Consider the following 27280-nt stretch of genomic DNA (forward strand, 5'->3'; position numbering starts at 1 on the left):
AGGCAGTCCCTCGCCCGGCGGACCACTACATCGTCTCTCCGTCGGTCTCAACGATGCCGCTCTACGAGGGCCTCGGGAGCGGCGGCGAGAAAACGGCGGTTGTGATCGACCTAGGAGAAGCCTTCACCAAGTGAGTGGCCCTGGGCAGCTGTGGGCCCGAGGGAAGTCCGGGTGGTCCCGGACCGACAACTGTCTTTAGGCCCGCTGGACACCCGGGACCTTACCCCGGCGATCCCGCAAAAAAAAAAAAAAAAAAAAGATCGTTCGCATCATTGAGGCAAAGCTCAGTCCTGTCTGTGAGGAGTGTGTTGTCAAGGAGGACTCTGTTGAGCGAGGTGAACTTTAAGGATCTGGTGGGCTGAGTAGGATCCCCCTCCTAAGGTGATCAGGGGCCATCATTACAAGATTTGACAGAGATGACCCAAACTGTACTCTGACTGGGTCAGATCGGAAAGCAACTATCGAATTGTAACACTTGGTGACGCTTTCCATCATAAAACATTTATGGGATGGAGCCCCGTTGTAGGAAATCCAGCTAGGGAGCCCAGGCACATGAAGATGTGAAGCTGTCTAAAGATAAGACTGGAAATTCTGTTGGTTACCTTACACTTAGACCCACATTTTGCACTTTACAAAAGTAATTTGTAAAACTGAAGTAGTGGTCCTCAAAGAGTCAGTCAAGGGTAGAGACGGAAAACACAAATTCATAACATCTGGACAGTGAGAGGTTGATGGACAGTTTTGTTTTTTTTTGTTTTTTTTTTTTTTTTTTTTTTGAGTTCTTTGGACCATCCATTTAAGAGTCCTTGTATTGGACTCAAGAGACAACACAGAATTATATATATATATATATATATATATATATGTATATATATATATATACATATATATATATATATATATATATATAGTGAAGTTATATATGAAATAGAGATGTTTGGATTATTCTTTTACATATTTTTAAACGCTTCCTAACCTGTAGTAGATGTTAAGCAACTATTAAATAAGTGGTCACAAGAACATACTTAAAAATTGGTCCTTAGAAGCTACGGAATTGGATTAAGCATAGTTCTTGATTATTCTCTTGTTCTCTGGCTCTCCCTTATTCATATCCTGGTTTTTGAAAACATTGTGATAGAGGTAGATACCTGAAAATATTTTGGCTATACCTTGAAAATATGTTGTTATATAGGGATATGATTGAAAACAGAGCAGGAGGTACGTAAAGAGCACCGACTCTAAGTGACACTGAACTGAGAATGGAGTAGGCACAGTGCCCAGGAGGGAAAAAAAGGTGTGATTTATGATTAAATTTACATTAGGGCCATTTTCGCAACTTTTTAAAAAACCAAAACTTGTCTTTCCAGCACAAAAGAAATGTGACACTGACTACTAATTTTTCTCTTTTTCATTTTTTGAAATGGTGTTCAAGCTAGCCCCAAACTTGTGGTCCTCCTGCCTCTGTCCTCCTGAGTGCTGGCACTGTATGTATGCCTACCATGCTTGACTTAACTTGGAAGGAAAGAACCAACTCCCACCCGTTATCTTCTCACCTCTGTATGTGTACTGTGGCATTCACATGCCCACACACATAGACACAAAATAAAACTAATATACAAACAGTGTTGGTACACATTCTAGTGTGAATGTAAGCTTGTTTGAGTTCTCCATATATGCAATGATTATAATGGTTAGACTCTGATAGTTTAAGAGGATAGTCTTGGGGCCAGACAGCTGGCTCAGTGGTTAAGAGCTCCTCCAGAGAATCTATGTTCAGTTCCCAGCACCCCTGTCAGATGGCTCATAGTTACCTCACAATTCCAGTTGCAGGGAATCTAATGACTTGTATGATCACCAGGAATGTAAACAGTGCACATACATACACACAGGCACAACACTTATGCACATTAAGAACAGTCTTACAAAACAAGCTAGCAGTTACTTTAGTAATAGTACTTCATTAATATTAAAACTAACAATAGAGCGACGAGATTATTAATAGTGTGATCTGAATCGTAGTCACGTGCCACGTTGTGACTGACAGTCAGTGAGAGACCACATACATGATGGAACGTTTTCAGTATCACATGTGGGTTGTCAATGACTAGAGTTTCTTTATTCTGAATGATTGTAGTTCCTATTACTCCAAGTTTAAATGCATTTAGGTGCACAAATACTTACCTTTTGTATAGTTGCCTGCAGTATTTAGTATAGCAACATGCTATAAAAGTGTATAGTCTAACTACAATCACACATATAGCTTTATGTGTAACTCACTGTATTTCTAGGTTTATGTAAGTACATTCTTAAGATGCTGCAAAATATCGAAGTCACCTAACAGTACACTTCTCACATGATCTCCTTGAGTGGTACATGACTGTTTGCATTGCATCACGTAGTGTAGATCCAAGGTTATAAAGGTCAGAATTTAAAAGTGGCAGAAAATTAAATCAGCCTTAAAATGAGACACTGGCTTGTTTCAGTATAAAAGATTGATATACTTTGTTTCTTCCTTTAATGTGTGATGTAAACTTTAATAGATTTTATTCTTCTCCATTGTTTTCTCTGATCCTATAAGTGTGTCAGAGATATTTCCAGATGTTTTGTGGCCATTGTTGCTTTGGCAGATATTTAGAAAGAATGTTATAAGTTGAGTGTGTAATTTTCCATTTCTTTGCAGGTGTGGATTCGCAGGAGAAACTGGTCCACGATGTATAATTCCTAGTGTGATAAAAAGAGCTGGCATGTCTAAGGTATGTTTTAAAACAAATCAGAAAACTGTGGACTGGCAAGATGGCTCAGTAAGTGAAGGTGTTTGTTGAGCAAGCCTGGCAGTTCAGGTCTATACTCAGAACCCACATAAAGGTAGAAACAGAGACCAGTTCCACACAGTTAGTGTCCTACCTCCACACAAGGGCTGTGACACATTCATGTAGCATTCATGCACGCATACACACAAGCACATTCACACACACTAATATTACTAAGTAATAAGATGTGAAAATTAGAAAAATAAAAAAGTAAGATACAATTTCAAGAGGTTTTTTTTAAAGTCACCTTTATTGAGATCTAATTTTATATGGCATGAATTTAATCACGATGTGCAACAATCAATCCAGGAACTAAGTCTAGAATATTTGAGGAAGCCTTTACTACTTTTGTTTTTAAAGATTGTTTTTCTTTGTTTTTAAGATTTATTTTTATTTTATTTGTGCGTTTGTATTTTATCTGCACATATTCAAGTCCCCTTCAAACACGCAGTGGTCTTGGAAGCCAGAAGAGGGCGTCAGATGCCCAGGAACTGCCATTACTTTTGTGAGCTACTATGTGCTTGCTGGGAGCCAAGCTTATCTGTAAGAGCAGCCAGTGCTTGTATCTGTTCACCCGTCTCTCCGGCCCTCTTTAATGCTTCTTAGACAATTCTGAGTTTTGATCATCAGTCAAGCCCAAATGATAAATGATAATTAAATAAATGATAATAATAATGTCGGAAGAATTAAGACAAAAGCTTATAAGTACTGTTCTATGTACTTACTAGTAGACAAATGCTTCTATTTATACAATTAGAATTACCTTTTGTTTTAGCCATTACCAGTTTTTTGGCATTCCTATTTGAACAGATTACCCTTTGTTGGGTGGCTTGTTTTTTTTTTTTTTTTTTTTTTTTTTTGACATTGTTCTTGAGATAAAGTTTTATATAAATCAGATTGGCTGGATGACCTTAACCTTGGGTCTTCTGCCTGTTTTTAGGCATACACCACAACCTGGAGTTTTATGCATTTATGCAATGTTGGGTTGAACCCAGGGCTTTGTATTCGCATTCGCTATGCAAGTGTACCAGTTGAGCTACAGCCAAGGTTAATTGGTTTTTAGTTTTTATATTCTTGATGTAAGTTTTATTTAATATAAGGAAGTATATTAGTAAATAAAAAGCACAAAATATTGTTTTGTTAACATAAGGAATCATTTAACTTTTTACAGCCAATCAAGGTTGTTCAGTATAATATCAATACAGAAGAATTATATTCTTACTTAAAAGAATTCATCCATATACTGTATTTCAGGTAAGATGAAATTTTATTTCAGGGTTGGTTTTTTTTTTTCTAACTTCAGCAGTTGGGTTTTTTCCCCTCTAATGCCTGTTATAGGAATGCTTGGTTATTGCATCTAGTACAAAAAAGGAAATTGGATTCCATGCCCAGTTTTGTTTATTTTCAACTTTTGGGCAATTTTAGAGCTAGTTTTAAGAATTTGTATGTGGATGTGCATGTGTCTGGGTACCTGAGGTATATCGAGATCCCAGGATACATTGTGGCCATCAGTTCTCTTTCTTCCACATGGGTCCCATGGGTCAAATGCTTATAAATATGTGCATGTGTATCCACAAGAATAAGAGAATAATAAAGGTCATTTCCAGTACTTTCTGGGCACCAAATGTATTTACTTATTATTATTATTGTGGTTCCCAAGCTAATGTCTGTTGCGACTGGAGTTTGTGAGCCTTTACTTACTACTTTTACAAATTCACAAAAGAAAATACCTTTTTAATGGCCAATAGTGGCAATGATAATGACTTTAGTTCCTGCTGCAGCACTTGGCATACTCCAAGAACTCAGAAGCATCATTCCGGAATAATAAAAACCGACATCTAAACACATGAAAAACAGTTTAATCTTAAATTGCATTACTTTCCCCAAAAGTCCAGATCTTTGTTTTCTTTTAAAAACAAAACTATCATTTTCAGGCATCTGTTGGTGAATCCCAGAGACCGCCGGGTTGTGGTTATTGAGTCGGTGCTATGTCCTTCCCACTTCAGAGAGACACTTACTCGTGTTCTTTTCAAATATTTTGAGGTACCTACTTTTATTTGTGTGTGTATGTATACATGATTGTGTGTGTGTGTGTGTGTGTGTGTGTGTGTGTGTGTGTGTGTGTGTGTGTGTATATATATATATATATATATATAGTCCAGTCTCTTTCTTAATCATTTGTCCATCCTATTTTTTTATTTATCTTTGACATTTTTGAGGTCTTGTAAAGCCCTAGTTAGCCTCAAAGTTGCTATATAGCTGAGGCTGACCTTATCTGGCCTTGACCAAACCTGCATTGCTTTCTACAGTCAAGTGGAGCAGCCCATTTGAGTTCCCAGCACTCAGTGGTCTTCTAGCTCAGCGTCCCAAAGTCCTTCCAGTCCATCACAGCTACTCACCACAACCTGGAACCATCTTCTGTCTTAGTCAGGTTTTTATCATTTCCATTACCAAAAGCAATCAGGGAGAAACAGGTTTATTTTGCTTCCACTTCCAGGTAATTGTCCATCACTGAGGGAAGTCAGGGCAGGATCCTGGACGGATGCTACTTACTACTTGTTTGAGTGGCTTGCTCATCCTACTTTTTTTTACAGAACCCACGACCACCAGCCCACAGTGGGCTGAGTCTCTTCCAAACCCATCAATCATTAATTAAGAAGTGCTCTACAGGCTTGCTTACAGCCTTTAATTGAGGCATTTTCTCAGTTGAGGTTCCCTTTTCCCAGATAACGCTAGCCTGCGTCAACCCATGCTTTTAGCTCCAAGTTCTAGGATTACACATGCACCTCACATCTGTTTTAATGCAGTGCTGGAGACTGAGCCTGTGGCTCAAGCATGCTAAGTAAGCAGTCTACCAACTGAGTTGCAGCCCTAGCCTCACATCTTGTTCAAGACAGGATCTCTCATGGATTCAGTTGGCCTGGCTGGCCATGATGTTACTGTGATCCACTTGTCTCTGTCTCCTCAGCCCTGGGATTACAGGAATGTGCCAGTGTTATGAAGTTTATCATGCATTTTCATATGATTTTCAAGTTTCTGTTCTTCGGATACATTGGCTTTTGTCAAGTATTATGTCTTCCTTTAGTTCTTCACTTTATTTTAGGTGCAATATGTAATCATTGTTACCTCTAGACAAAGTGGGAGGTTCCAGAAGTGGGGATTACCTCTAAATTTTAGTAACATTACTTGCAATCTTCATTTTATAAAGATAGGAATATATCGAACCAGACAGAGATGCCCCCTCGGGGACTGTGCTAAAGTCATATAGATACAGCTGAGCATGCTTGCAGCTAACCATCGGTCTGAACTCGGGGACCCCAATGAGGGTGCTAAAGAAAGGACTAAAGGAGCTGAAAGGGGTTGTGACCTCATGGGAAGATAACATTATCAACCAACCAAACCCTCCAAAACTCACATAGAGTAAAACACCAACCTTTGTGCACACATGGAGAGACCTATTGATCCAGTTGCATATGTAGCTGTAGCTGAAGATAACAGTGTCTGGCATCAAAATGTGAGAAGAGGCTTTTGTTCTAGGAGGGCATGTTTTCCCAATGTAGGGAATGCCAAGGCAATGGGGTGGAGAGGGTGATCAGGAGGAGTGCACCTTTGTGAAGGCAACTGGAGTGGGAGGGGAAATGGGAGTAGGGCGGGGTAAAGGGATAACATCTCAGATGTAAATACAGAGAATCTAATTTAAAAAATTGGAATATATCATGATTATTTTATAGTAAGACAGATTTTTTTTTAAAGATTTATTTATTATAAGTACACTGTAGCTGTCTTCAGACACACCAGAAGAGGGCATCAGATCTCATTACAGATGGTTGTGAGCCACCATGTAGTTGCTGGGAATTGAACTCAGGACCTCTGGAAGAGCAGTCAGTGCTCTAAACCTCTGAGCCATCTCTCCAGCCTCGAAAGACAGATAGTTTTTAAAAGTTTTTAAAGTTTCTGTCCTAAAATTAGAGTTGTTTGCTCTTTTTTTTTTGTTTTGTTTTTTAGAAAAGGAAGGAAAAAAAAGATTTAAAATGAGCACAGTATATTAGACATTAGATGTAAGCTGGGCAGTGATGTTTGCTTGAAATCCCAGTGTTTGGGAGATGGAGGCAGAAGGGCCAGACCACCCTCTGATACGCAGTGAATTTATGTATCAAAATTAATTACAAGTCAACATCTTTGGTATGTTTTGCTAAGGTTGAAATATACTTAATACTAACAATCACTCTGGCAGGGTTGTTTTGGTAAGGCAAATCTGAAGAGATACATCCTATAGCGCCTGCCCTTCCTGAGGCCACTGACTCAGGAGGCCCGCTGTGTAGGAAGACAGCAGAATAGTGAGGCAGATCGGCTCGTCTGAGCGGGAAGTTCTTCCTGTGTATACTGAAGAAGTGCAGCTGGGTTTACATTGATATTCTTGTCTCATATATGACTGAAATGCCTTCTCTGAGTTAAAAGAAATTAGAATAATAATTTTATCTGCCATTTGGTTATAATAGACTTTCATATTTTGATCAAGTATCTGTATTTGTGCTACCACCAAATCTAGCAAATTCTCACTTAAAGTCATCAAGCAGATTGTAGATCGTGGTTTTGCTCTTTAAGCTGCTATATTATAATAGGATTTTGAGGGTTTTTATAAAAGTTTTTTTAGGTGTGTGTGTGTGTGTTGGTATGTCGGTATGTGAAGATGGATGGTGTGCTACAGTGCCAGTATGGAGGTAGAGAACAACTTTGGGGATCAATTCTGCTTTTACATGTGTTCCAGGGACCAAAATCAGGTGTGCAGGCTGGTGGGCCAAGTGCTTAGATCTGCAGAGCGAGCTTGCCAGCCCTGGTGGCTTAAACATATAGTTTATGCTTCAGACTTTGCAAATGATGATAATCAAGAGTTTTACCTAGCAGTGTGTGGTGGCATATTCCTATTAACTCAGCACTTGGGAGGTTGAGGTGCAGGCAGATGAAGTTTAGGGTTGTCCTCAACTACATAGCAAGTTCAAGACCCTGGTAGGGCTGTTGATACAGTTCAGTGGGTAAAGTGCTTGCCATTAGTCTGAGAACCTGAGTGTACTCAATCCCCAGGACCTACAAGGTAGAGGAAGAGAAGTATTCCCACATGTTGTCCTCTGACTTCCACATGTGTGACACACACACACACACACACACACACACACACACACACACACACTGAACTTTAAGACAGAGGGAAAAATAGCCTGAGCTACATGAGATCTTGTCTTAGACAACTAAGTGAAAAGAATGGTTTCCTAAGACTGATATGAGAGAGCATGCCTGTAATCCCAGCCCTTGAGAGTCCGAGCAGAGGATCATTGCAGTTCATGGACAGCCTCTTACCCTGCTGTCACAAAAAGAAGGATGGGAGGGGAAAGGAGGGAAGACTGTGTTCTTTCCGGTATTTCCAGTGTTGCAAAGGCTTCTTTTTTTTTTTTTTTTTTTTTTTTTAGTATCATATTCCTCTGAATTTACATTTTTTTAAGACTTTTATCTCTTTGAAAAGAGATAAAACTCACAAGAAGGAGTGCTGATAAAGGTGCTGTATAATTGTTATTTGGGAATGAAACAAACTAGTTAAATTAGTTTTTTATTACAATGTACTTTGTTTATTGAGTAAATTCATCTAATCAGAAAGGTAGTTTTTCATTTAACACCAACATTGATTAAAGAGATACAAATCAGTGCAGTGTTCCTATGGATTTTTCCAGTATATTTGCGGACAGATCTGATGTCTTCAGACACTGCACTCAACCCTGATCCTGTTGTTTTCCAGGTTCCATCTGTCTTACTTGCTCCAAGTCATTTGATGGCGCTCCTGACTCTCGGGATTAATTCTGCCATGGTCCTGGATTGTGGGTATAGGGAAAGCCTGGTGTTGCCTGTATCTTTTTTATCAACTTGCCCATGTTGTGGGTTTTGTTTTGTTATTTTCTTTACTTATTTTAACTAAAGTAATTTGGCCTCTAAAAATGATTTTTTATTATTGGAGTATTTTGGTTTAGTGTGTATAGTATGAGTTATCATGTGATAAGGTTAGTAGTCTTGAAAGATTTAAGCTTTTTGCAGAAGTTATTATGATTCAGTCATACTTTTTGCTCCAAGAGCAGGTCTGGCCAATATTGTGTTCAGTTTTCTAAATGCATTATCAACTGATAAGGATAGTTAACTTCTAAGAAAAGAAGTCACACAAAGAATAATTGGACAAACTAAAATGAGACAGTTAAACTAAGAAAAAATTAAATGGTAGAATGAAATTGGCCTTTATTATAGAAAAGCGTGCAGACGCTCTCAGAATAATATGCCATTGGGTTTATGAGCTAGGGCAGAAAAGGACAGATCTGGGCTGCGCTTCTTCCTTACAGGGTACCACGCTTGGCCTTAGCTTACACTCTTGGCCTCAGTTTCCATAGCTATAAAATAGTGATGATATTTCATCTTGTGGGAACTGTGTGTGCTGAGTGAGGTAATCTTTTAGTGTAGGACCCAAGGGTAGTTTATGTCATTTAATAAGGCACAGCTAGTAGTTTTGTCAAGCTGATTCCTACTGCTTTGATAAACAGGTATATTCCTTTCCATATAAACACTTACAGTAGAGGTAGACACTTCATTTAATTGTCACAATGTATGTTGCTTTGTTAAAATGTAATTAAAGTGCATGAGCATAAGACAAGCAGTATAAGGCCTAGATTTCTATGAGAAAAAATGTCCAGAGGGAGGAAATAATCATTTATTCCTAAGAACTAAATTAGATAGTACTTTGTGTTTAGTTCTCAAAATAAACCTGCCATGCAAGTACTGTTCTTTTCCTATGAGAAAGAAAGTTGCAAGTTGGGGTGAGTTTATATAGCACATGGCTCGGGTGTAACCTAGACTCCACAGCGGCACTCTGACCAGGACTCTTCTTCACTCCTAAGTACTGTACTTAGAAAGCACTACCCAAAATAGTATTACAAGTGATGTGACATATGCATGCATACGGTCTTGTGTGCCGTCCTCTCAGCCCAGCCAGGATCTTAAAATATCTTAAACATTTATATAAATTAAAACTATACTTTATTTAGCCCAGTATATTAAAAAACATTTCTCTGGAGCTGGAGAAATGGCTTAGCAGTTAAGAGCACTGACTGTTCTTCCAGAGGTCCCGAGTTCAATTCCCAGCAACCACATGGTGGCTCATAGCCATCTATAATGGGATCTGATGCCCTCTTCTGGTGTGTCTAAAGACAGCTATGGTGTACTCATATACATACAATAAGTAAACCTTAAAAATATTTCTCTGTAATCAATATAAAAATTATGAGATTGTTGAAGTATTTTTTTCTTCATTAAACTTCTGTAAATTTGCCTTGTAATTTAGACTTAGAGATACCAAAGTTCTGAACAGCTGAATTTTAAGCACTCAGTAATGACTACTTTGTTGGATACCTCTACCGTAATTAATGAGTTGTAGTGTATCTATGCATGTGCACATTTAAGTCTGTTTTTGTTGGTGAACACTATTAAAAGACTTGCTTCTGGCTTTTCTGTAAGTTCTAAAACAAGAAGTAAAAATTTATCACCAAGGTTAATTATAATTAAAACAATATTATAGAGAAATATTGTGTCTCCTAAGATGATAATGTCCTTGACTACAGTATAGATATATGAAGGCATCCCAGTACTGAACTGCTGGGGAGCACTGCCCTTAGGAGGAAAAGCTCTTCACAAGTAAGTTTCTTATATGTTTTCTCACCAGTGCCACAAAAGCCAGTGCTTGTTACCTGATTTTTAATTTATTCCATTTTCTTTTAGATTTGAGTGCATTCACCATTTTTTGAGATTATACTATAATTAACTTCTCCCTTCCTTTCCTCCCTCTCAGTCCTCCTATCTACTTTCCCCTTCTTTAAATCCATGGTATCTTTTTTTCACTAATTATGTGTGTGTGTGTGTGTGTGTGTGTGTGTGTGTGTGTGTGTGTGTGTGTTCATAAGTATAACCTGTAAAGTCTATATAATGTTCTTGTCTGTGTGTTCTCAGGGCTGACCGTTTGGGATTAGACAATCAGTTGGTCCACTCTTCCCTAGGAAGGCCACCTCTCCCACTCCCAGCTTTTCTCCGTTGCCTGTGGTTCTTTGTGTGTGGTTGAGACCTTGTGTACTTTTCCCTGTCTGCTTTAGCATGTCCAACGATAGTGTCTTTATTCAGCATGTGCTTGGACAGTCATTTTGGTCAGACTTTATGGGTGTAGCTTCTGACATTACTAGGAGACAAGACCTTACAGCAGACTCCCTGATCCTTTTGATCTTTGCAGTCTTTCTCCTCCCTCTTCCACAATGTTCCTAAGCCTTAGGTGCAGGAGTGTTCTGTAGTTGGGACTGGCCCCCACAACTCTGCATTTTTTTTTATTGGATATTCTCCATATTTACATTTCAGATGTTATCCCCTTTCCACCCACTCCCATCCCACTTCCCCACAACTCTGCATTTTGATTGGTTGTAGTTTTCTCTATTGCAAAGAGAAGCTTCCTTGATGGGGGGTGAAGTCTATAGCTACTAAGAGTTAGAGTCAGGAGCACCCAGTGGAAGAGAGCATGCAGCATTGTTTCCAGTTCTGGGTTACTAACGTAATGGTATCTTTTCTAGTTCCATCCATTTACCTGCACAGTTCGTGGTTTTCTTTTTCTTTACAGCCAAATAGTATTCTATGGTGTGTATGTACCACATTTTCATTATCCATTTGTTGATTAAGATACATTTTAGCTGTTTTCATTTCTCCCTTCCAGAATTATTCTATTCTCTCAGGATTGTTTTGGCTATCCAGGGTCAATTGTGGTATCATATGAATTTTAGAAAAGTTTTTTTCTATTTCTGTAAATAATGGCTTGGGAATCTTGATTGGGATTGCATTGAATCTGTTAAAAGCTTTTGGTAGAATGGTCATTTTCACAACGTTAATTCTACCAATCTGTGACCATGTATTTTGTTACCATTTTCTAATGCCTTTCTCCTTTCTTTTATTCTGTTTGGGTTTCTTCCTTGATAATTTTTAAATTTTATTTATTTTTATTATATAGAGAGAGTACACTGTCACTGTCTTCAGACACACCAGAAGAGGGCATCAGATCCAATTACAGATGGTTGTGAGCCACCATGTGGTTGCTGAGAATTGAACTAAGGACCTCTAGAAGAGAGCAATCAGTGCTCTTAACCGCTGAGTCATCTCTCCAGCCCAATATTTTGTGTGTTTATGAGTTCCACTCTGTTTGTTGTATCAAGCGTTACTGATTTGTGCAAGTTGATTCTCTATCCTGCCATTTGATGAGTTTATGTTTTCTAGAAGTTTCTGGTAGAATTTTTGGGGATCGCTAATGTATAATAGTATATCATCTTTCCCTATTTGTATCCCTTTAATTTCCTTCTCTTGCCTTATGGTTCCAGCTAGTACTTGGAGCACAGTGCTGAGAGGGAGTAGAGATGGTGGGTAACCCTGTCTCATTCCTGACCTCAGTTGGATTGCTTCAGGCTTTTTCCATATAGGGTTGGCTGTGGGTTCCTCGTACATAGCTTTATTATGTTGTGGTATCTTCCCTCTAGCCATATATATATGGGGGGTAGGGGCAATGTCTTCTTGGTTAACTGTTCCCTTAATTAGAATAAAATATTCTTTATCTCTTCTGATTAGTATTAGTTAGAAGCCTATTTTGTCATATGTTAGGATAATGAAGTTTGCCTGCTTCCTGGTTCCATTTGATGAGAAATTTTTAATTTTATGCATTCTTTTACTCCAAGGTGGCACCTCTCTTTAAAATGAAGATGTGTTTTCTGTAGGCAGCAGATGATGGATTTTGTTTCTTAATTTGTTAAATCAGCCTGTGTCTTTTGAGTTGAGCTTAAGTATTTAATTTTTATCTTGGAACTTTTAGATATACCAATAAAATATACAGTCTTCTATTTTTTTTTTTTTTGAAGTCTGTGCCTAGGATGCTTTAATGTATTAGGTTTTAAAATTTTAATCAATTTAATTTTTTTGCATTTTTATTGGATATTTTATATATTTACATTTCAAAGGTTTATCTCCTTTTCCTGTCCCCCCTTGAGGACAATAAGTTGAGCTTATTGATTTTAAAGTTGTTGTTGAAATCTGTGTTAATTGTGGTCATTGTTTCTCTGATACTTTGTGTTTTAATAATTAGAATTTCATATTTCTTTCTAGTCTCTCTGTTAGAGACTCTCTAGTCTCTCATTCCTCTCTTCAGCCTAAATACTCCTTCCTATATTTTCTTTAGGGTTTGTTTGTGGCATATAATTGTTTTTAGGCTATTTGTGTCATGGCAAGTTTTGTTTTTCTCCTTCAATAATGCAGAGTTTGACTAGGTATGTTAGTCTAAGTTGGCCAACTCTTAGAATGTGTTGTTCCAGGTCTTTCTGGCTTTTGGCTTATAGGTTATTTGTGTGTGTTCAAGACACTGTCTTTGTTATGGATACTTAGTATTTTTACTGTGATATGCTGTGGGAATTTTCTTGTCTAGTCTTGTCTATGTGGTGTTGTGTGTGCTTGTATTTGTACAGGTGTATCTTTTCTTAGTTTGGGGACGTTTTCATCTATGTATGATGGTGTTGAAAGTCTGGTCTTATGTCTTCAGACACATCAGAAGAGGGCATCAGATCCCATTACAGATGGTTGTGAGCCACCATGTGGTTCCTGGGAATTGAACTCAGGACCTCTGGAAGAGTAGTCAGTGCTGTTAACCACTGAGCCGTCTCTCCAGCCCAGGATTCTTCTTCCTGATCTGTGCTTATAATTTAAAGATTTGTTTGCCTCCCCCATGCTGTCCCACATTTCCTGTGCATTTTCTTTCCTCTGTGTTCTTTTTGTTCTTTTTAATTATTCGTGTCCTTGCTTCTTTGGTCTAGATCCTCTACTCCATCTTCAAGACCTGATGTTCTGTCTTCTGCTTCATTCATTCCAATTGTAAGACTTTCCTTTGAGTTTTCAGGTTAAGCTACTGGGATTTTCAGTTCCATCTTCATTCAGCTTAAGTTCTCTTCAGTGTTTCTACCTCCTGTCTGTCTCCATTATTTCTGTCAGCCTTGTGTTTGAGTTTTGTGGGCATCGCCCTGGTATTTGTTCTCCTTAAGCTCTTTCTCTTTGATTTCATTGTGCTGTTTCTTTGGCTTCTTTTAACTCCTTCAATTCTTTGAATTATCTGTCCTTCAGCTGGAGAGATGGCTCAGCAGTTAAGAGCACTCACTGTCTTTTCTTCCAGAGGACCCAGGCTTAATCTCCAGTGTGCCCAAATCACTTAACAGCTCTGTGTAACTCTAGGATCTGACACTCACACACAGATAAACATGCAGACAAAACACTGATGCTCATTAAAAAAAATAATAAAATAAATAAATTTTTTCAAAGAGTTTATATTGTGTATCCTGAGTTCATCTAGGTAATCATCATTGGCAGGATTTCTACAAGACTAGTAGATTTTAGAAGGGAGATACTGGCTTGATTTTTCATATTGTTGATATTCTTTCTGTGAAATTGGAATATATGCACTTCCTTTGTCAGTTCAGTCTGTGCCCTTGAGGAAGATGTGATTGTGGAGCTAGGTGGTAGAGACAGTGAAGTAAAGGGCAGGCTGGAACCTGGAGGAGGGTCTGAAAGCCTCGGTGTGGAGTGGAGTGATCAAGTATATTCCTCTTTTAAAGATAATACTATTTTTTTGTCTAGATATGTAGTTTCATTAGTAGAGGGCCTGACTGATGTGCACAAAGCCCTGGTGTTCTGTCCCTAGTACCAGGCACAGTGATGTACACCTGTAATTCTAGCATCAGCACCTCAGGTAGAAGAAGAAAATCAGAAGTTCAAGGTCACCCTCTGGGGCTGGAGAGATGGCTCAGTGGTTAAGAGCACCAACTGTTCTTCTAGAAGTCCTGAGTTCAATTCCCAACAACCACATGGTGGCTCACAACCATCTGTAATAAGATCCGATGCCCTCTTCTGGTGTGTCTGAAGTCATATACAGTGTACTTATATATAATAAATAAATAAATCTACAAGGTTGCCCTCAGCTGCATGGGAAGTGCAAGGCCAGCCTGGGCTACAAGAGACTCTGCCTCAAAACAAACATTTTTCCCTTGGCTGTCCTGGAATCTGCCCAATGGGCTAGGCTAGCCTCAAACTCAGAAATCCACTTGCTTTTTCCTCCCCAGTCCTGGGATTAAGGGCATGTGCCTCCACTTCCCTGGGCCAAAACAAACTTTTATATGAGACATTATGGTTTATTATGTACTGTACCTTTTAAATAAGAAAAGATTATCAGTTGCAGTATTTTAATTTCAGTAACTTTTTCAAATTTCAGGGAGTTGGAAACTCAGCTGTTGGAACAATGTACTGTTGACACTGGTGCTGCTAAAGAACAGAGCCTTCCCTCAGTGATGGGTAATGAGCGTTACAGCGGTGCCCTCTTGCTCCAGCTGCTGCCTGATCCTGCCATAGCTGCTCATCCTCCTTTCACTGCCCCACCCTGGCCTTGTTCCAAGTCTGAGTCATCTTCTCTGGGACTCTTGGGGCTTCAGTCATCTTGCCCTGCTTTGCCTTGGCATTCTTTCTTCCATGGCCGTTACTTCTCAGTACTCCTCCTTGGTTTCTTCCTCTCTCATTTTCTCTGCTAGTGGCTCCATGGGGTACTTGATTTATTTTATCTCTTCCTCCTTTCCCTCCTCCTCCCCCTCCTCCTTCTTTCCTCTTCCTCCTCCTCTTCTTCCTCCTCTTCCTTTTTCTTCTTCTTTCTTCCTACTGGCTTTTACGTAGATTTCATCTATTTCTCTGGCTGAAATCATATCTGCATGCTATTGATTATCAGATGGAGCCGCACCCAGGTCTTTCTGAACTTGACACTGTTTCCACTAGATTGTTAATGCTATTGATTCGCAGATGGAGCGGGGCCCAGGTCTTTCTGAACTTGACACTATTTCCACTAGATTGTTAGATATAAGCAATGCTGCCACTTAAGGCCTCAAAGTCAGTACTCCCAGAAGTGACACATCATTTTCTTCTCTTGTCATTTCTTGGGGGGGGGGGGGGGGTTGTTGTTGGTTTGTTTTGTTTCCTTTCGTTTTTAAAACAGAGTTTTGTTGTATAGCCCTCAAACTCATTCTGTAGACCAGGCTGGCCTCAAACTCAGAGATCCACCTGCCTCTGCCTCTCAAGTGCTGGGACTAAAGATGTGTGCCACCACTGCCTGGTTTCTCTTGTAATTTTTCAGTTGTGATTAGATATAGGTAATAATAACATCTTAGGGAAGAGGAAAAAAGATATAATTTTTATTTTTTAAATAATGTAATAGCATTATCTCTGTTTCTCCTTTTAGAAAATGGGGGGGGGGTTAGCAAACCTTTTCAGTTCTTCCTTAGAAAAGTCTTCTTAATTTCCCTGTTGTTTCTGCCTGTCACACCATTGCACTTGTGAGAGCAGAGCCCCTGCAGCTCACCCTCATTTCTTCTTGTGAGCCTGGCCCTTGCTGATTTGGTTTATTTCATACTGTTGTCAGGGATGGCTTTTCCCTAAATTGGCAAGAAATTTTTTATCTCCTACAGATTTGCCCACCTTTCATGTCTGCCACACATTTTCCCATAACTTCACTCTGTTCTGTCTCTTGACTCCTACCCTGTCTCAGCTAGAAACTTGTCCTTCCATCACCGAGAGCACTTATTTGCACGGCCCCGTCTTCATCTTGTCATCACCTTAGTTTGTACCGAAGTCCTGTCCCCAACCCCCAACCACACTACTCGTTCCCAGTCCATGACTCAGCAAGGTTTTCCCAGTCTAAGCAGGATAAGTTGTTCCTCCGGTAAGTCCTAATATGTCCCGTTCCCATTTGCTTAGCTCTTTCCAACATAGACTTTGAGGATCCCTGTCTTTTAGATTTACTAGCCTTTATGCTGAAAAGTGTGTTGGAAAGGGGAAAAAAAAACTGTTTTAGGGGCTGTTTTCTTTTGTTTTTTCTTGATAATTAAGTTAATAGCAATTCTTACTTGATTGCACAAATTTGATTAGTTTTTCTATCTTTTATTTATTGGTTGATGTTTTTGTTGTTTTGTTTTGTTTTGTTCTCTGAGACAGGGTTTTGCTGTGTAGCCCTGACTGTCTTGGAACTCACTCTGTAGATCAGGCTGGCCTTGAACTCACAGAAACCCACCTGCCTTTGTGCTGGGATTAAAAGTAGAGGCCTCCACTACCCAGCTGATTAGAGGTATTACTTTAAACATAAACTTCCTGGGCATTGTGATGCATGCCTTTAGTCCTAGCACTTGGAGGAGAGGCAGGTGGGTCTCTGGTCTACAGAGTGAGTCCCAGGACAGCCAGGGCTACAAAGAGAAACCTGTGTCCCAAAACAAAAACACAGCTGACCATAAGCCATGATCTTTCCTATCTGAGACTCCTAATCTGTATTACATTTCTGAAACTGAGAAGTCAAAGCTACATTGTTTGCTGACAGGATAACAACCAGAGATGTAGAAAAATTTAAAGGGTTGTCTCTGAAGGTATACTTCAGATCCTCAGATGAAATTTCAATCATCCTCTTTCACTTAATATTTAGAACTTTTTTTTAAAAAGAGAATGATGGGGCTGGAGAGATGGCTCAGCAGTTAAGAGCACTGACTGCTCTTCCAGAGGTCCTGAGTTCAGTTCCCAGCAACCACATGGTGGCTCACAACCGTCTGTAATGGGATCTGATGCTCTCTTCTGGTGTGTCTGAAGACAGCAACAGTGTACTCATAAATGTTTTTTAAAAAATAAAAAAAGAGAATGAATAATTTCAGCATTCGGGAAACCCAGGTAGATTGTGAGTTAGGGCTAGCCTGGATCAAATAGCAAGATCCTGAAATGAGACTAAGTACTGTGATTTGGCAAGTGTATAATGTAAATTATACATTAAACATATGCATTTTGTTCTACTCAAATGTCTGACGTGGAGCTTTCCGGAGCGAATGGCTCTCATTTCCATGCACAGTTATAGTTGTTGCCAAAAAGCCTCCTCTTTCTAAAGTGGCATCTATTTATAACTGAGTGAAACCCTTCATTTCCAGCCTTCCTTACTTAGCAACAGAAAACTGGTCTTCACCAGCCTTTCTTGACCTCTAGCTGAATAGTTCTAGAAAAAGGATGGCAGCTGTGGCTTTAGAGTCCCGGGTTACTGATCCTAACAGTACAGTTCCCGTCTCTGTCTTGAGATCTCTTTACCTTCTTGAGAGGTAAATTTTAACACATTTTGGCTTGCCATTTTCTTTGGGATGAGGCCTCATATAGTCCAAGTTCTGAACTCATGTTGTTGCTGAGTTGTTCTTGATTTCCCTCCTCCAGCTACTAACGCCCAAATGCTGGGTTACAGACATGCTGCCATACCTAGATAAATGTTAATGCCCAAGGATAGGAATTGTCAACTGTTACTTTGAACCATGACCCTTTAATATGTATATTTATAAACTTATATGCTGTGAAACACAAACGTGAGAAATTGAAAAGAACAACATTAATAGATTTAATACTAAATCTAAAGTTGCCCTTTACCAGCCATACTAACAAAGTGGCTGGGAAAGGGGCAAGTGGGTTAAACCCAAAGCCTTATCCATGCTAAGCATGGGCCCTGTCCCCAAGTTATACCCTGGCCTTTAGAGCCATACGGGACATTTCAACTTACGGGTAAATACTGTGAGATGGTGGTTGTAGATTAAGTTCATTATAAATAGTTTACTTTAAGGCAAGATGTATAGATTTGGTGGGAATTACAGTGTTATCATTCACTGTTTATCATGATCCATTTCTTCAAAAAGCTTCATTGTTTTTATATACTAATAAAATATTTTTTTGAAACTTGGTTTAGAAGACATTATTTTATTATATATCGTTTTGAGATAGGGTCTCACTAGTAGCCTTGACTGGCTGGAACCTCAGTTTGTAGACCAGGCTGCCTTCTAACTTATAAGAGAGCCAACTGCCTCTGCCTTCTAAGTTCTGGCATTAAAGGGGTGAGACAGCAGATACAGCTGTCTTAGAAAACTTTAAATTTAGGTTAGGGAATTGTGCTTCTGTCTCTACTTCAGAAAATAAGCAGACTGGCAAATAATCGTGTCACATCCCTAGTATCTAAAAGGCTACTTTTTTACTCTTGTTTTTGTTTATGTTTTGCTTGCTTATTGTTTTTTAGAAATACCTTGTTATTTAGTCTTAGTATGTAGCCCAGGCTGTCCCTGAACTTGGGGGCAGTCCTCCTGCCTCAGCTTCCCAAGCCAACATGCCAGTCTGTTTACTCTTCTTTTTAAATATCTGTGGAAAGGGTTTGGAAAGGGTGCTCAGGGAGTGCTGTGACTAGAATGAGTCGCACACGCGTGGAGGTGTACTTCATTGTGAGTCCCATGGTTCTGTGCTGGCTTCTGCTGTGAGGCGTGTGGGCTCTCAGTCTCTGCAGTACTTTTGCACTCCTGGGCTCGGCTTTTCTGCTGCCTCTTTGAAGGCTTCACGTAGGAAAGATTTCTTCCCTAAAAGCAAAGTTGATTTTTCTGTTAGACCTTTAGAAAGATAAATATGTTATTTAATTTTACTTAAATGAAAAAATGGGGAATGGAGAAAATTAAATAGGATTTAAAAATAATTGTTATTAAAAGTTCTTTAGGTGCTGAGGTGGAGAGGGTGATTGGGAGAGGGAACACCTTCATGGAAAGAAGTGGGGGGGGGGGGACGGGAGTAGGAGAAAAGAATTAACATGTAAATACAGAGACTATCCAATAAAAACAAGAAAAAGGAAGAAAAAGTTATTTAATTCTTCATTCTTTTTCAGGTTCAGTTCCAGAAGGTGTCCTAGAAGATATTAAAGGTAAGAGGGTTTTCTTTCTGTGAGGGTCCTTGGGATAACTCAGGTGGTCAGGCTGGATACCAAGTGCTCTAACTCCACCCCCATCTCTGGCCCTGACTTCCATTCTTTAGTGCTAGATTGAAGGGCACATGTTTCTAAAAGAACAGATGGAAAATGTATGTGGTGGCATGTTCTATGATCTTAGCACGTGTTGCAAATACACACACACAGCAAGTTTCAGAGCAGCTGGAGCTAGCCAAAAGGCCCTCCCCCTTTTTTTTCCCTTTTTTCAGTTTAGTTTATTTATGTAAGTGTTTTACTAATGTGTGCATGTGCACCACATGAGTGCTTGGTTCCTGTGGAGAGTAGAAGGCATTAGGTTCCCTAGCACTGGAGTTAAGATGGTTGTGGAGCACCATGTAAGTGCTGGCAATGGACCCAGGTCCTCTAGAAGCACAAGTTTTGTTAACCATTGAGACATCTCTCCAGCCCCCAGCAGAATTTATCATTTGTGTGTGAATTTGTGACAGGATTTCTTGTGTGACCCTGCCTGTCCTGGAGCTCACTATTTAGATCTGCCTGCCTCTGGCTTCCTAATGCTGGGATTAAAAGTATGTGCCACCACTGACCAGCTTAGAATTTATCTTAAAATGAAAGTAAATACATACATAGTTCTAAGTGTGTAATGTTTTAAAAGTAATTTGGCTGAAGTTGGATATCTGGCATTCAGCCCCAGCTTTTTTTCTTTTCAGATTTAAATTTTTTTCTTACTCTTATGTCTAAAGGCCTTATTAAGGGTATTTGCAGAAAAAAAATAAATAAATAACCCACAGTGTTACATGTCCAGAATGCAGATATTAAAAGGACAGAGTAGCAGGTGGGTGGTCTTGCAGGATGGGCCATGCAGGACCATCTCTTAATCAGAATTAACTAAGAGGCAAGTGGAGTTTGTGTCTTCACTCAGATTTTTAAAAGGATCCAAAGGAGAGATGGGGAAGCTAGAAACCGGGCAAACACACGCTGTCTCTCATGGCCCTGCAATTTATCTGTATCCTTACACTTCTCAGTGGACGGCAAGTGGAACGATTTTGTAGAGGGACTAGAAGCCTACATTTTTGCTCTTAAATGTGTCTGTCTGTCTTCCTGGACTCCTCTCTTTCTCTCTCTCTGCCTCCCTGATTCTCTCTCTTTATCTCCCTGGCCCCTTCTCCTTTCTTGTAAGCTTCATGCTTAAACCTGTAGTAAAGTATTTTTAGTAAAACCTCAACTTTGTTTCATATAAAAGCAATAATATGATTTTACAAAAGATTAATATTTAAATTATATGTTCATTTGAATGAACTAAGGTGTAAGCGCAGCATTCATTGACAACAAGCAGTAATGAAACTGTGTTTATTTCTTCCTTAAGTGCGTACGTGCTTTGTAAGTGATCTGAAGCGTGGACTACAAATCCAAGCAGCAAAATTTAATATTGATGGGAATAATGAGGTACGCTTAAAAATTCCTTTTGCAAAAGTTACTTATGTTTGCTTATAATTATACCACGTTTATTTTCATTTATTTATTTTTTTAATATTTCAGCGTCCTTCTCCGCCTCCAAATGTTGACTATCCATTGGATGGAGAGAAAATTTTACATGTGCTTGGATCAATCAGGTTAGACATTTTTATGAGGGAAATAATGAGTTAAAATATTTGTATAAGCCTTTAGGTGAGTGTTTTCAGGTTAACAGTAAAATATTTTTTATGATGCTTTATTTTTGGTCAGTAATTTTATTCAGCTTTTTAAAGTTTGAAAAATATCCTCTCCTTCCTGTACATCAGAGTAGTTCAGAATTATTTTAATGAAATTAACAGTGTTCCAAAAAGCAGCAGGAAATATTTTTCAAGTAAAGAGTAGTAAGCTCTTTTAAGCAGCAGGTAGTAAAAGTCTGACTCCTGGAGGTCCATGCAGTCTGCGCCTCCTCAACTCTAGCTGGAGGGCAAAACTGGCAGATGCTGTACAGTACATAAGGGAAGGGAGGGATGTGTCCAGTAGAACTTCGCTGCAGAGTGACTGGATTTTACTGTAGTCAGTCATTTGCTTGTTCGTGCTTTAAAACTTTGTTTTTGGATCTGGAGAGATGACTCAGCAAGTTAGCACAGAGGAGCTGGGTCAATTCCCAGAGCCACAGTAACTCAGAACTACCTCTAACTCTACTCGATGAGTGTCCAGTGCACTGCCCTGGCCTCTGTGGGCATTACATGCATACGGTGCAGACACACATGCAGGAGTATGCGTGAAGTATGCATCACCATACTCAGCTCTGTGTATTTTTTAAATTACAAAAGTGTGAGATGCCTGGTGTGATGGCTCACACTTGAAATGTCAGCACGGGAACAGTAGAGACAGGTGTCAGCTACATGGGACCTTGCTTCAGAAAAAACAAAGGGTTTTGTTACTTGTTTTAAAACTTACAGGCATGTGAAATCATGTTAGCTTTTACAGAGTATGACTTCTTTTCTCTTGTGCTTGAGTAGGTGTAATGAAATCCAAAACATATAAATCTTACCACACTTGAGAAATCTATCCCTTGAGGGTGCTTTCTGTATGCCAGACTTTGTTTTACACACTCGCTGTATACTCTCAGCCCCTTGAGGATTTTCCCTATTTCCCCATTTACAATGAAAAAAGCTTTATATTTATTGAATCATTCATGAAAATGGTACTGCTGTTTAAAAACAGCCATTGTAACAAATGATTAGTTTATTAGATAATGACTATAAAATGTTCTCATTTCTGTTTAATTTCATTAGAGATTCCGTTGTAGAAATTCTTTTTGAACAAGATAATGAGGAGAAGTCAGTTGCCACCTTAATACTGGATTCCCTTTTACAGGTATTATACAGTTTCCATTGTGGTAAAAGTCTTTCAAAGGATAGTTTAAGTGTTATCTTCTGCAGTTTTTCTTGTCATATATTCTCTATAAGAATAAAGAGATATATTACCATTTCATTATTAATTTCGTGTTATGAGTTCTATAAAATATTATTACTTTGTGTGTGTTTCTTTGTTTTGCATTTGGTTTATACTGTCCTTGAACTTGTAGCAAGTGTTCAAATTCTTTTTCCTCTTCCTCTCAAGTCCTGGAATTACAGGCATGGGCCACCACACCTGGCTTACAATTTTTTTACTTTAACTTTTCTGTATAATTTTATGGTTAATATTGCTGAGTGCAGTAATGATTGAGATGCCAAGGCAGTTATGAAGAGTTCCAGGCCCGCCTGGGTTATAGCAGTTTGTGCTAGCTTGGGTCACATAGTAAAACCCTGTCTCAGACAAAACAAAGCAAAGCAAAAACACAAGCAAACAAACCCTTTTCTTAGTATTTTAAAATATTTTAAAAATATTTATAGTGCCAGCAAGATGGCACTGCAGGTAAGGATACTTGCCAGCAAACCTGATGGCTTCACTGTGGAATACTACTCCTTAAAGTACTATTTCATTCCTAATTCTTAGAGTGAGGAAGTGCAGTTCCCATAGAGTTGGTGTGAGGATGCCTTGGCTGTGACATCCGGCACCCCATGGTGCTAGTGTGGTTGGCTGGCGAGGCAGAGTCCAATTCTCTCCTTTGAAACACCTGGAGCTGTGCCAAGAGTGACCTTTTCAGTAATGGAGAGCAGCATCCATCAAGGCACACGGATAGCTGTGTTCCCGTTAGAGCCTCCAAACAAGCTCTGAGAGTATCATCTTCCCCCTAGCCACTCATGTTGGGTATACTAGTATAAACAGAATAACTTCAAATAATCTAAGTTTTAAGCCAAGAACAGTGGCACACACTGTTGTGGTAAATGATAGAAAATGATTGGCAGCTCCTAACTCCTGCGTGTTCTCACTCTACGGAGCTGCAGGCCACTGAGCTGGATCCATGTGCCCCAGCTACTCCTCTGCCAAGTGGTCTGCAAGCCACCCTCTGCCGGCTGTCTCTCTGCCCATCGGGAACTTTGCTCACATTCCACACAGCCTGGTAAAATCATGACTCAATAATCAATAATTTATCATATTTATATGTTAAATTCTCATTCCACAATACATCCACACAGTAAGCTTACAGCCAGTTATCAAAGATATAAACCACCCACCTAGTAAGGCAAATTGACCTATAGAAACCCTGAAAAAATTCATATCTACCTATCTCCAATTAAGACCACTTGGTTCTAGATCTTTCTTCTCCAGTTCCATCTTGATTCTCTTTTCTTCCTCTTCTCTCCCTCCTTACAAAAACTTTGTCCCTGCCCCACTCTCTACTGTTCAGTCATGTAGAGACATCAACCTACACACACCTTTTATCTGAGCACTCTAAAAACAGAGACAGGAGGATTACAAGTTCAAGGCTAACTGGGGCTGTGTGGTGAGTTCTTGGCTATGTTTGTCTGTCTCAAAAAAACAAACAAAAGTAAACAGGGGGGTGGTAGTGGTTAAATGTTACATGCTCTCTTTACTTAAGGGGAAAAGGTGGGTGTTCATACTCTGCCTAACTTAGTTATACTGTCTTGAAAATGAATACACTCATACTACTGCCTACACCCGCCACTTGGAATTGACTCTACACATTTCCAAGTCCACCGCTGTGGGCAGGCATGTGGGTAAAGGTACTTGCCAGCGCATGATGCCGAGTTCAGTAGCTAGGACCTAGTGGAAGAACACACACAGCCCACTCCTGCAAGTAGTCTCTAGTCTCTGTACAAACACAAGTCTCTTCACGTGTGCACACACACACACACTTTAAAGATTGATGTAGATGGTAATACAGAGTCTAGGTGTGATGTCCACAACTTTAATTCCAGCACTTGGAGGTAGAGGCAGACGGATCTCTAACTGTAGGGCCAACCTGGCCTCCATAGTGAATTCCAATCCAGCCAGCACAGTCTAGAGAAACCCTGTCTAAAACAAAGAGCTACCCGAAGTATTCAAAGCACATGTATAGTGTGTAGTAGTATTTTCATGGTGGCTGTGTTTGCTGCATGAAAGAAACATGGCGTGTCTTCTGCACTTCAGGTGCTGCTGCTGTCTGCAGTGTCTGCTTCTAAGTGGTAAGTCTAGCCAAACAGTATTCATCCAATTCTAATAACCTTTCTTCTTCAACAACAGTGCCCAATAGACACCAGGAAGCAACTGGCAGAGAATTTAGTAATCATAGGTGGCACATCTATGTTGCCAGGATTTCTCCACAGACTACTTGCAGAAATACGGTATCTGGTAGAAAAGCCAAAATACAAAAAGACACTTGGCACCAAGAACTTCCGAATTCATACTCCACCTGCAAAGGCTAATTGCGTGGCCTGGTTGGGAGGTAAGAACTCAGTCCTTAGTGGTATTGCTAGTGAATGTATCTATCAAAGTAAATGATTGGCTGTTCAAAACTACCCAGCTCATAAGTAAACCTGTTAGCTGAGCCATATACCTGACTCTGTCTCAACAACCCACCTTTGGAAATGATGTTTGATGTAGGAAAGCTTAGGCACTGATGATGATGAAGGTATTATTTTCCACTGAACAATAAGCCCCATGATCCATTCATTCAGGAGGTTAAGGCAGACAGATAGTCTGAGCAAACTTGGGCTGCGTAATGAATTCCAAGCTAGTCTAAGCTACAAAGTGAGACCTGCCTCAAATATACAAATGTGTTGTTTACATTGGGAATTTCAAGTGAATATAGTACTATTTCTTATAAAGTAGAATTTGGTTAATCTTGATTTCTCACCTAGATTAGATTTAGAAGTTTGAATTGTTTTTTATAGATTGCCTTGTGCATTTTTAAAAATGTACTTATTTTATGTATATGCTGTCACTGTCTTCAGACATGACACACCAGAAGAGGGCATCAGATCCCATTACAGAAGGTTGTGAGCCACCATGTGGTTGCTGGGATTTGAACTCAGGACCTCTGGAAGAGCAGTCAGTGCTCTTAACCACTGAGCCATCTCTCCAGTCCCTGCCTTGTGCATCTTTATAAGATTTTTCTGGTATAAAAAAAATCTTAAAACTTTTAAATGATGTCTGTTGGATTTTGCAATGTTATTTTATTTCATGACATGTAACAAGAGTTGTGATTTAAAAAAATAAATAAATAACTTGAGTCTTTCCTAAAGTTGAAAATCCTCTACCTCATCCTATTTGAACCTTTTTAGGATTTGTAATACTGATTCACTGAAATCTACAAAGGGTCCTTTAGGTTGTTTTCCACAGAAGAGCTATGGTTTACCCTGTTACTCAGAATCCCATTGAGTTGGAATTGAGACTTTGATATGCATTGCTGAATTTGCCCGTCCCCTCTTTGCATAAAGTGGATGCACCCAGCTTACACTTTCCTGATACATCGTCTTATCTGTAAAATTATTCTCACTACCACACAGGAGCTGTTTTTGGAGCACTGCAAGATATACTTGGGAGCCGCTCCATTTCAAAGGAGTATTATAATCAGACGGGCCGCATACCTGACTGGTGTTCTCTCAACAATCCACCCCTGGAAATGTTTGATGTTGGGAAAACACAACCACCACTGATGAAAAGAGCATTTTCCACCGAGAAATAAACACTTAAATAAATTCAGCCTGGCTTTATTTCAGATATTTAATCAATTAGAAATAAATTGTACAAAGTATGTAGGATGATTTAATATATATATAGGTGACCTTAATGTAACAAAGCGTTTCTGTATTTTCTCTTTGTATTAACATTTAATTCATCTGACTTTGTCTTGTGTTGTATGTCATAGTGGATGCTTGTGAGATATGTTGTATTTATATCAATAAAATAGAGTTAAGCTGTTCAATTTTGTTAGTTTATCATGTAGTCCAGTTTCCTCTACAGTTTATATAATGTCTTGAGCATTAGAAACTCCACTGATTTTACTGTTTTTAGTGATAGATTCAGTCCGTGAATGTCGGCCATTGCAGCCATTTCAGGTTCCTTTACATTCTTTGATATTACGTATGTATAGGGTGTGTGTGCATGTGGACGCAGATGCCTGTGAAGGCCAGAGGCATCAGGTCCCCTGGAGCTGTAGCCATACTGTGAGTCATGTGGGTGCTGGGAACCAAAATCAAGTCCTGGAAGACATGTGCTCTTAGGTACTGAGCTATTTCAGATTCTATCATGGTCTGTTCTTCCAAATCCTTTATTTCATTGTATGCCCATGAGAACTTTTCTGATCTTTCAGACTGTTTGATCTCAGGGCCAAGCATTTACTACACAGGGTGTAGACATGTACACTTTTGAACTTTATGTTCAAGAGCACTCAACCTCTACATTTCTATGAAATGTAGTTTATTCTTTTTAAGTTTTAATAAAACATGTTCATAATGATACCAACCTTTGCTTTTGTGCTTTATATTTCAGCACAAGGGTTTTTCAACTAATGGACCCATTTGTTTATTGAACTTCCTTCTGAAGATAGGTTTGTTTAATGAACTTCTTCTGAAGGTGTGTGTGTGTGTGTGTGTGTGTATGCGTACGCACATGACCACTCATATTTTGATCACTTTGCTTTTTGAATCTTTCCCAGTTTTGCCATATTCTTTACATGTGAAGATACTTACACTGAAGAAGATGGATGGCTTTCTGGCAATAAGAGTAGGAA

General features: G+C 39.2%; 1 protein-coding gene across 1 annotated transcript; it reads left to right on the top strand.

The window, feature by feature from the left end:
- ACTR10 (actin related protein 10) lies at positions 1–26808 on the top strand. The gene is made up of 13 exons (XM_080933350.1): positions 1–130; positions 2681–2753; positions 3982–4064; positions 4745–4853; positions 8599–8706; positions 10465–10532; positions 15166–15245; positions 19645–19680; positions 21068–21147; positions 21241–21314; positions 22455–22536; positions 24790–24991; positions 26055–26808. The coding sequence occupies exons 1-13, from the start codon at positions 54–56 to the stop codon at positions 26231–26233; spliced, it is 1251 nt and encodes a 416-aa protein (XP_080789476.1). The 5' UTR covers positions 1–53; the 3' UTR covers positions 26234–26808.
- The last annotated feature ends 472 nt before the right edge of the window (positions 26809–27280 follow it).

Source organism: Micromys minutus (assembly GCF_963924665.1).
Source record: "Micromys minutus genome assembly, chromosome: 1".
NCBI classification, from domain to species: domain Eukaryota; kingdom Metazoa; phylum Chordata; class Mammalia; order Rodentia; family Muridae; genus Micromys; species Micromys minutus.

Bases quoted from the DNA above. Each gene is read 5' to 3' on its own strand.
- ACTR10 (XM_080933350.1), top strand. From the start codon at position 54: ATGCCGCTCTACGAGGGCCTCGGGAGCGGCGGCGAGAAAACGGCGGTT. The intron at 131-2,680 runs GTGAGTGGCCCT...ATTTCTTTGCAG, and splicing joins CTAGGAGAAGCCTTCACCAA to GTGTGGATTCGCAGGAGAAA. The intron at 2,754-3,981 runs GTATGTTTTAAA...AACTTTTTACAG, and splicing joins AAAGAGCTGGCATGTCTAAG to CCAATCAAGGTTGTTCAGTA.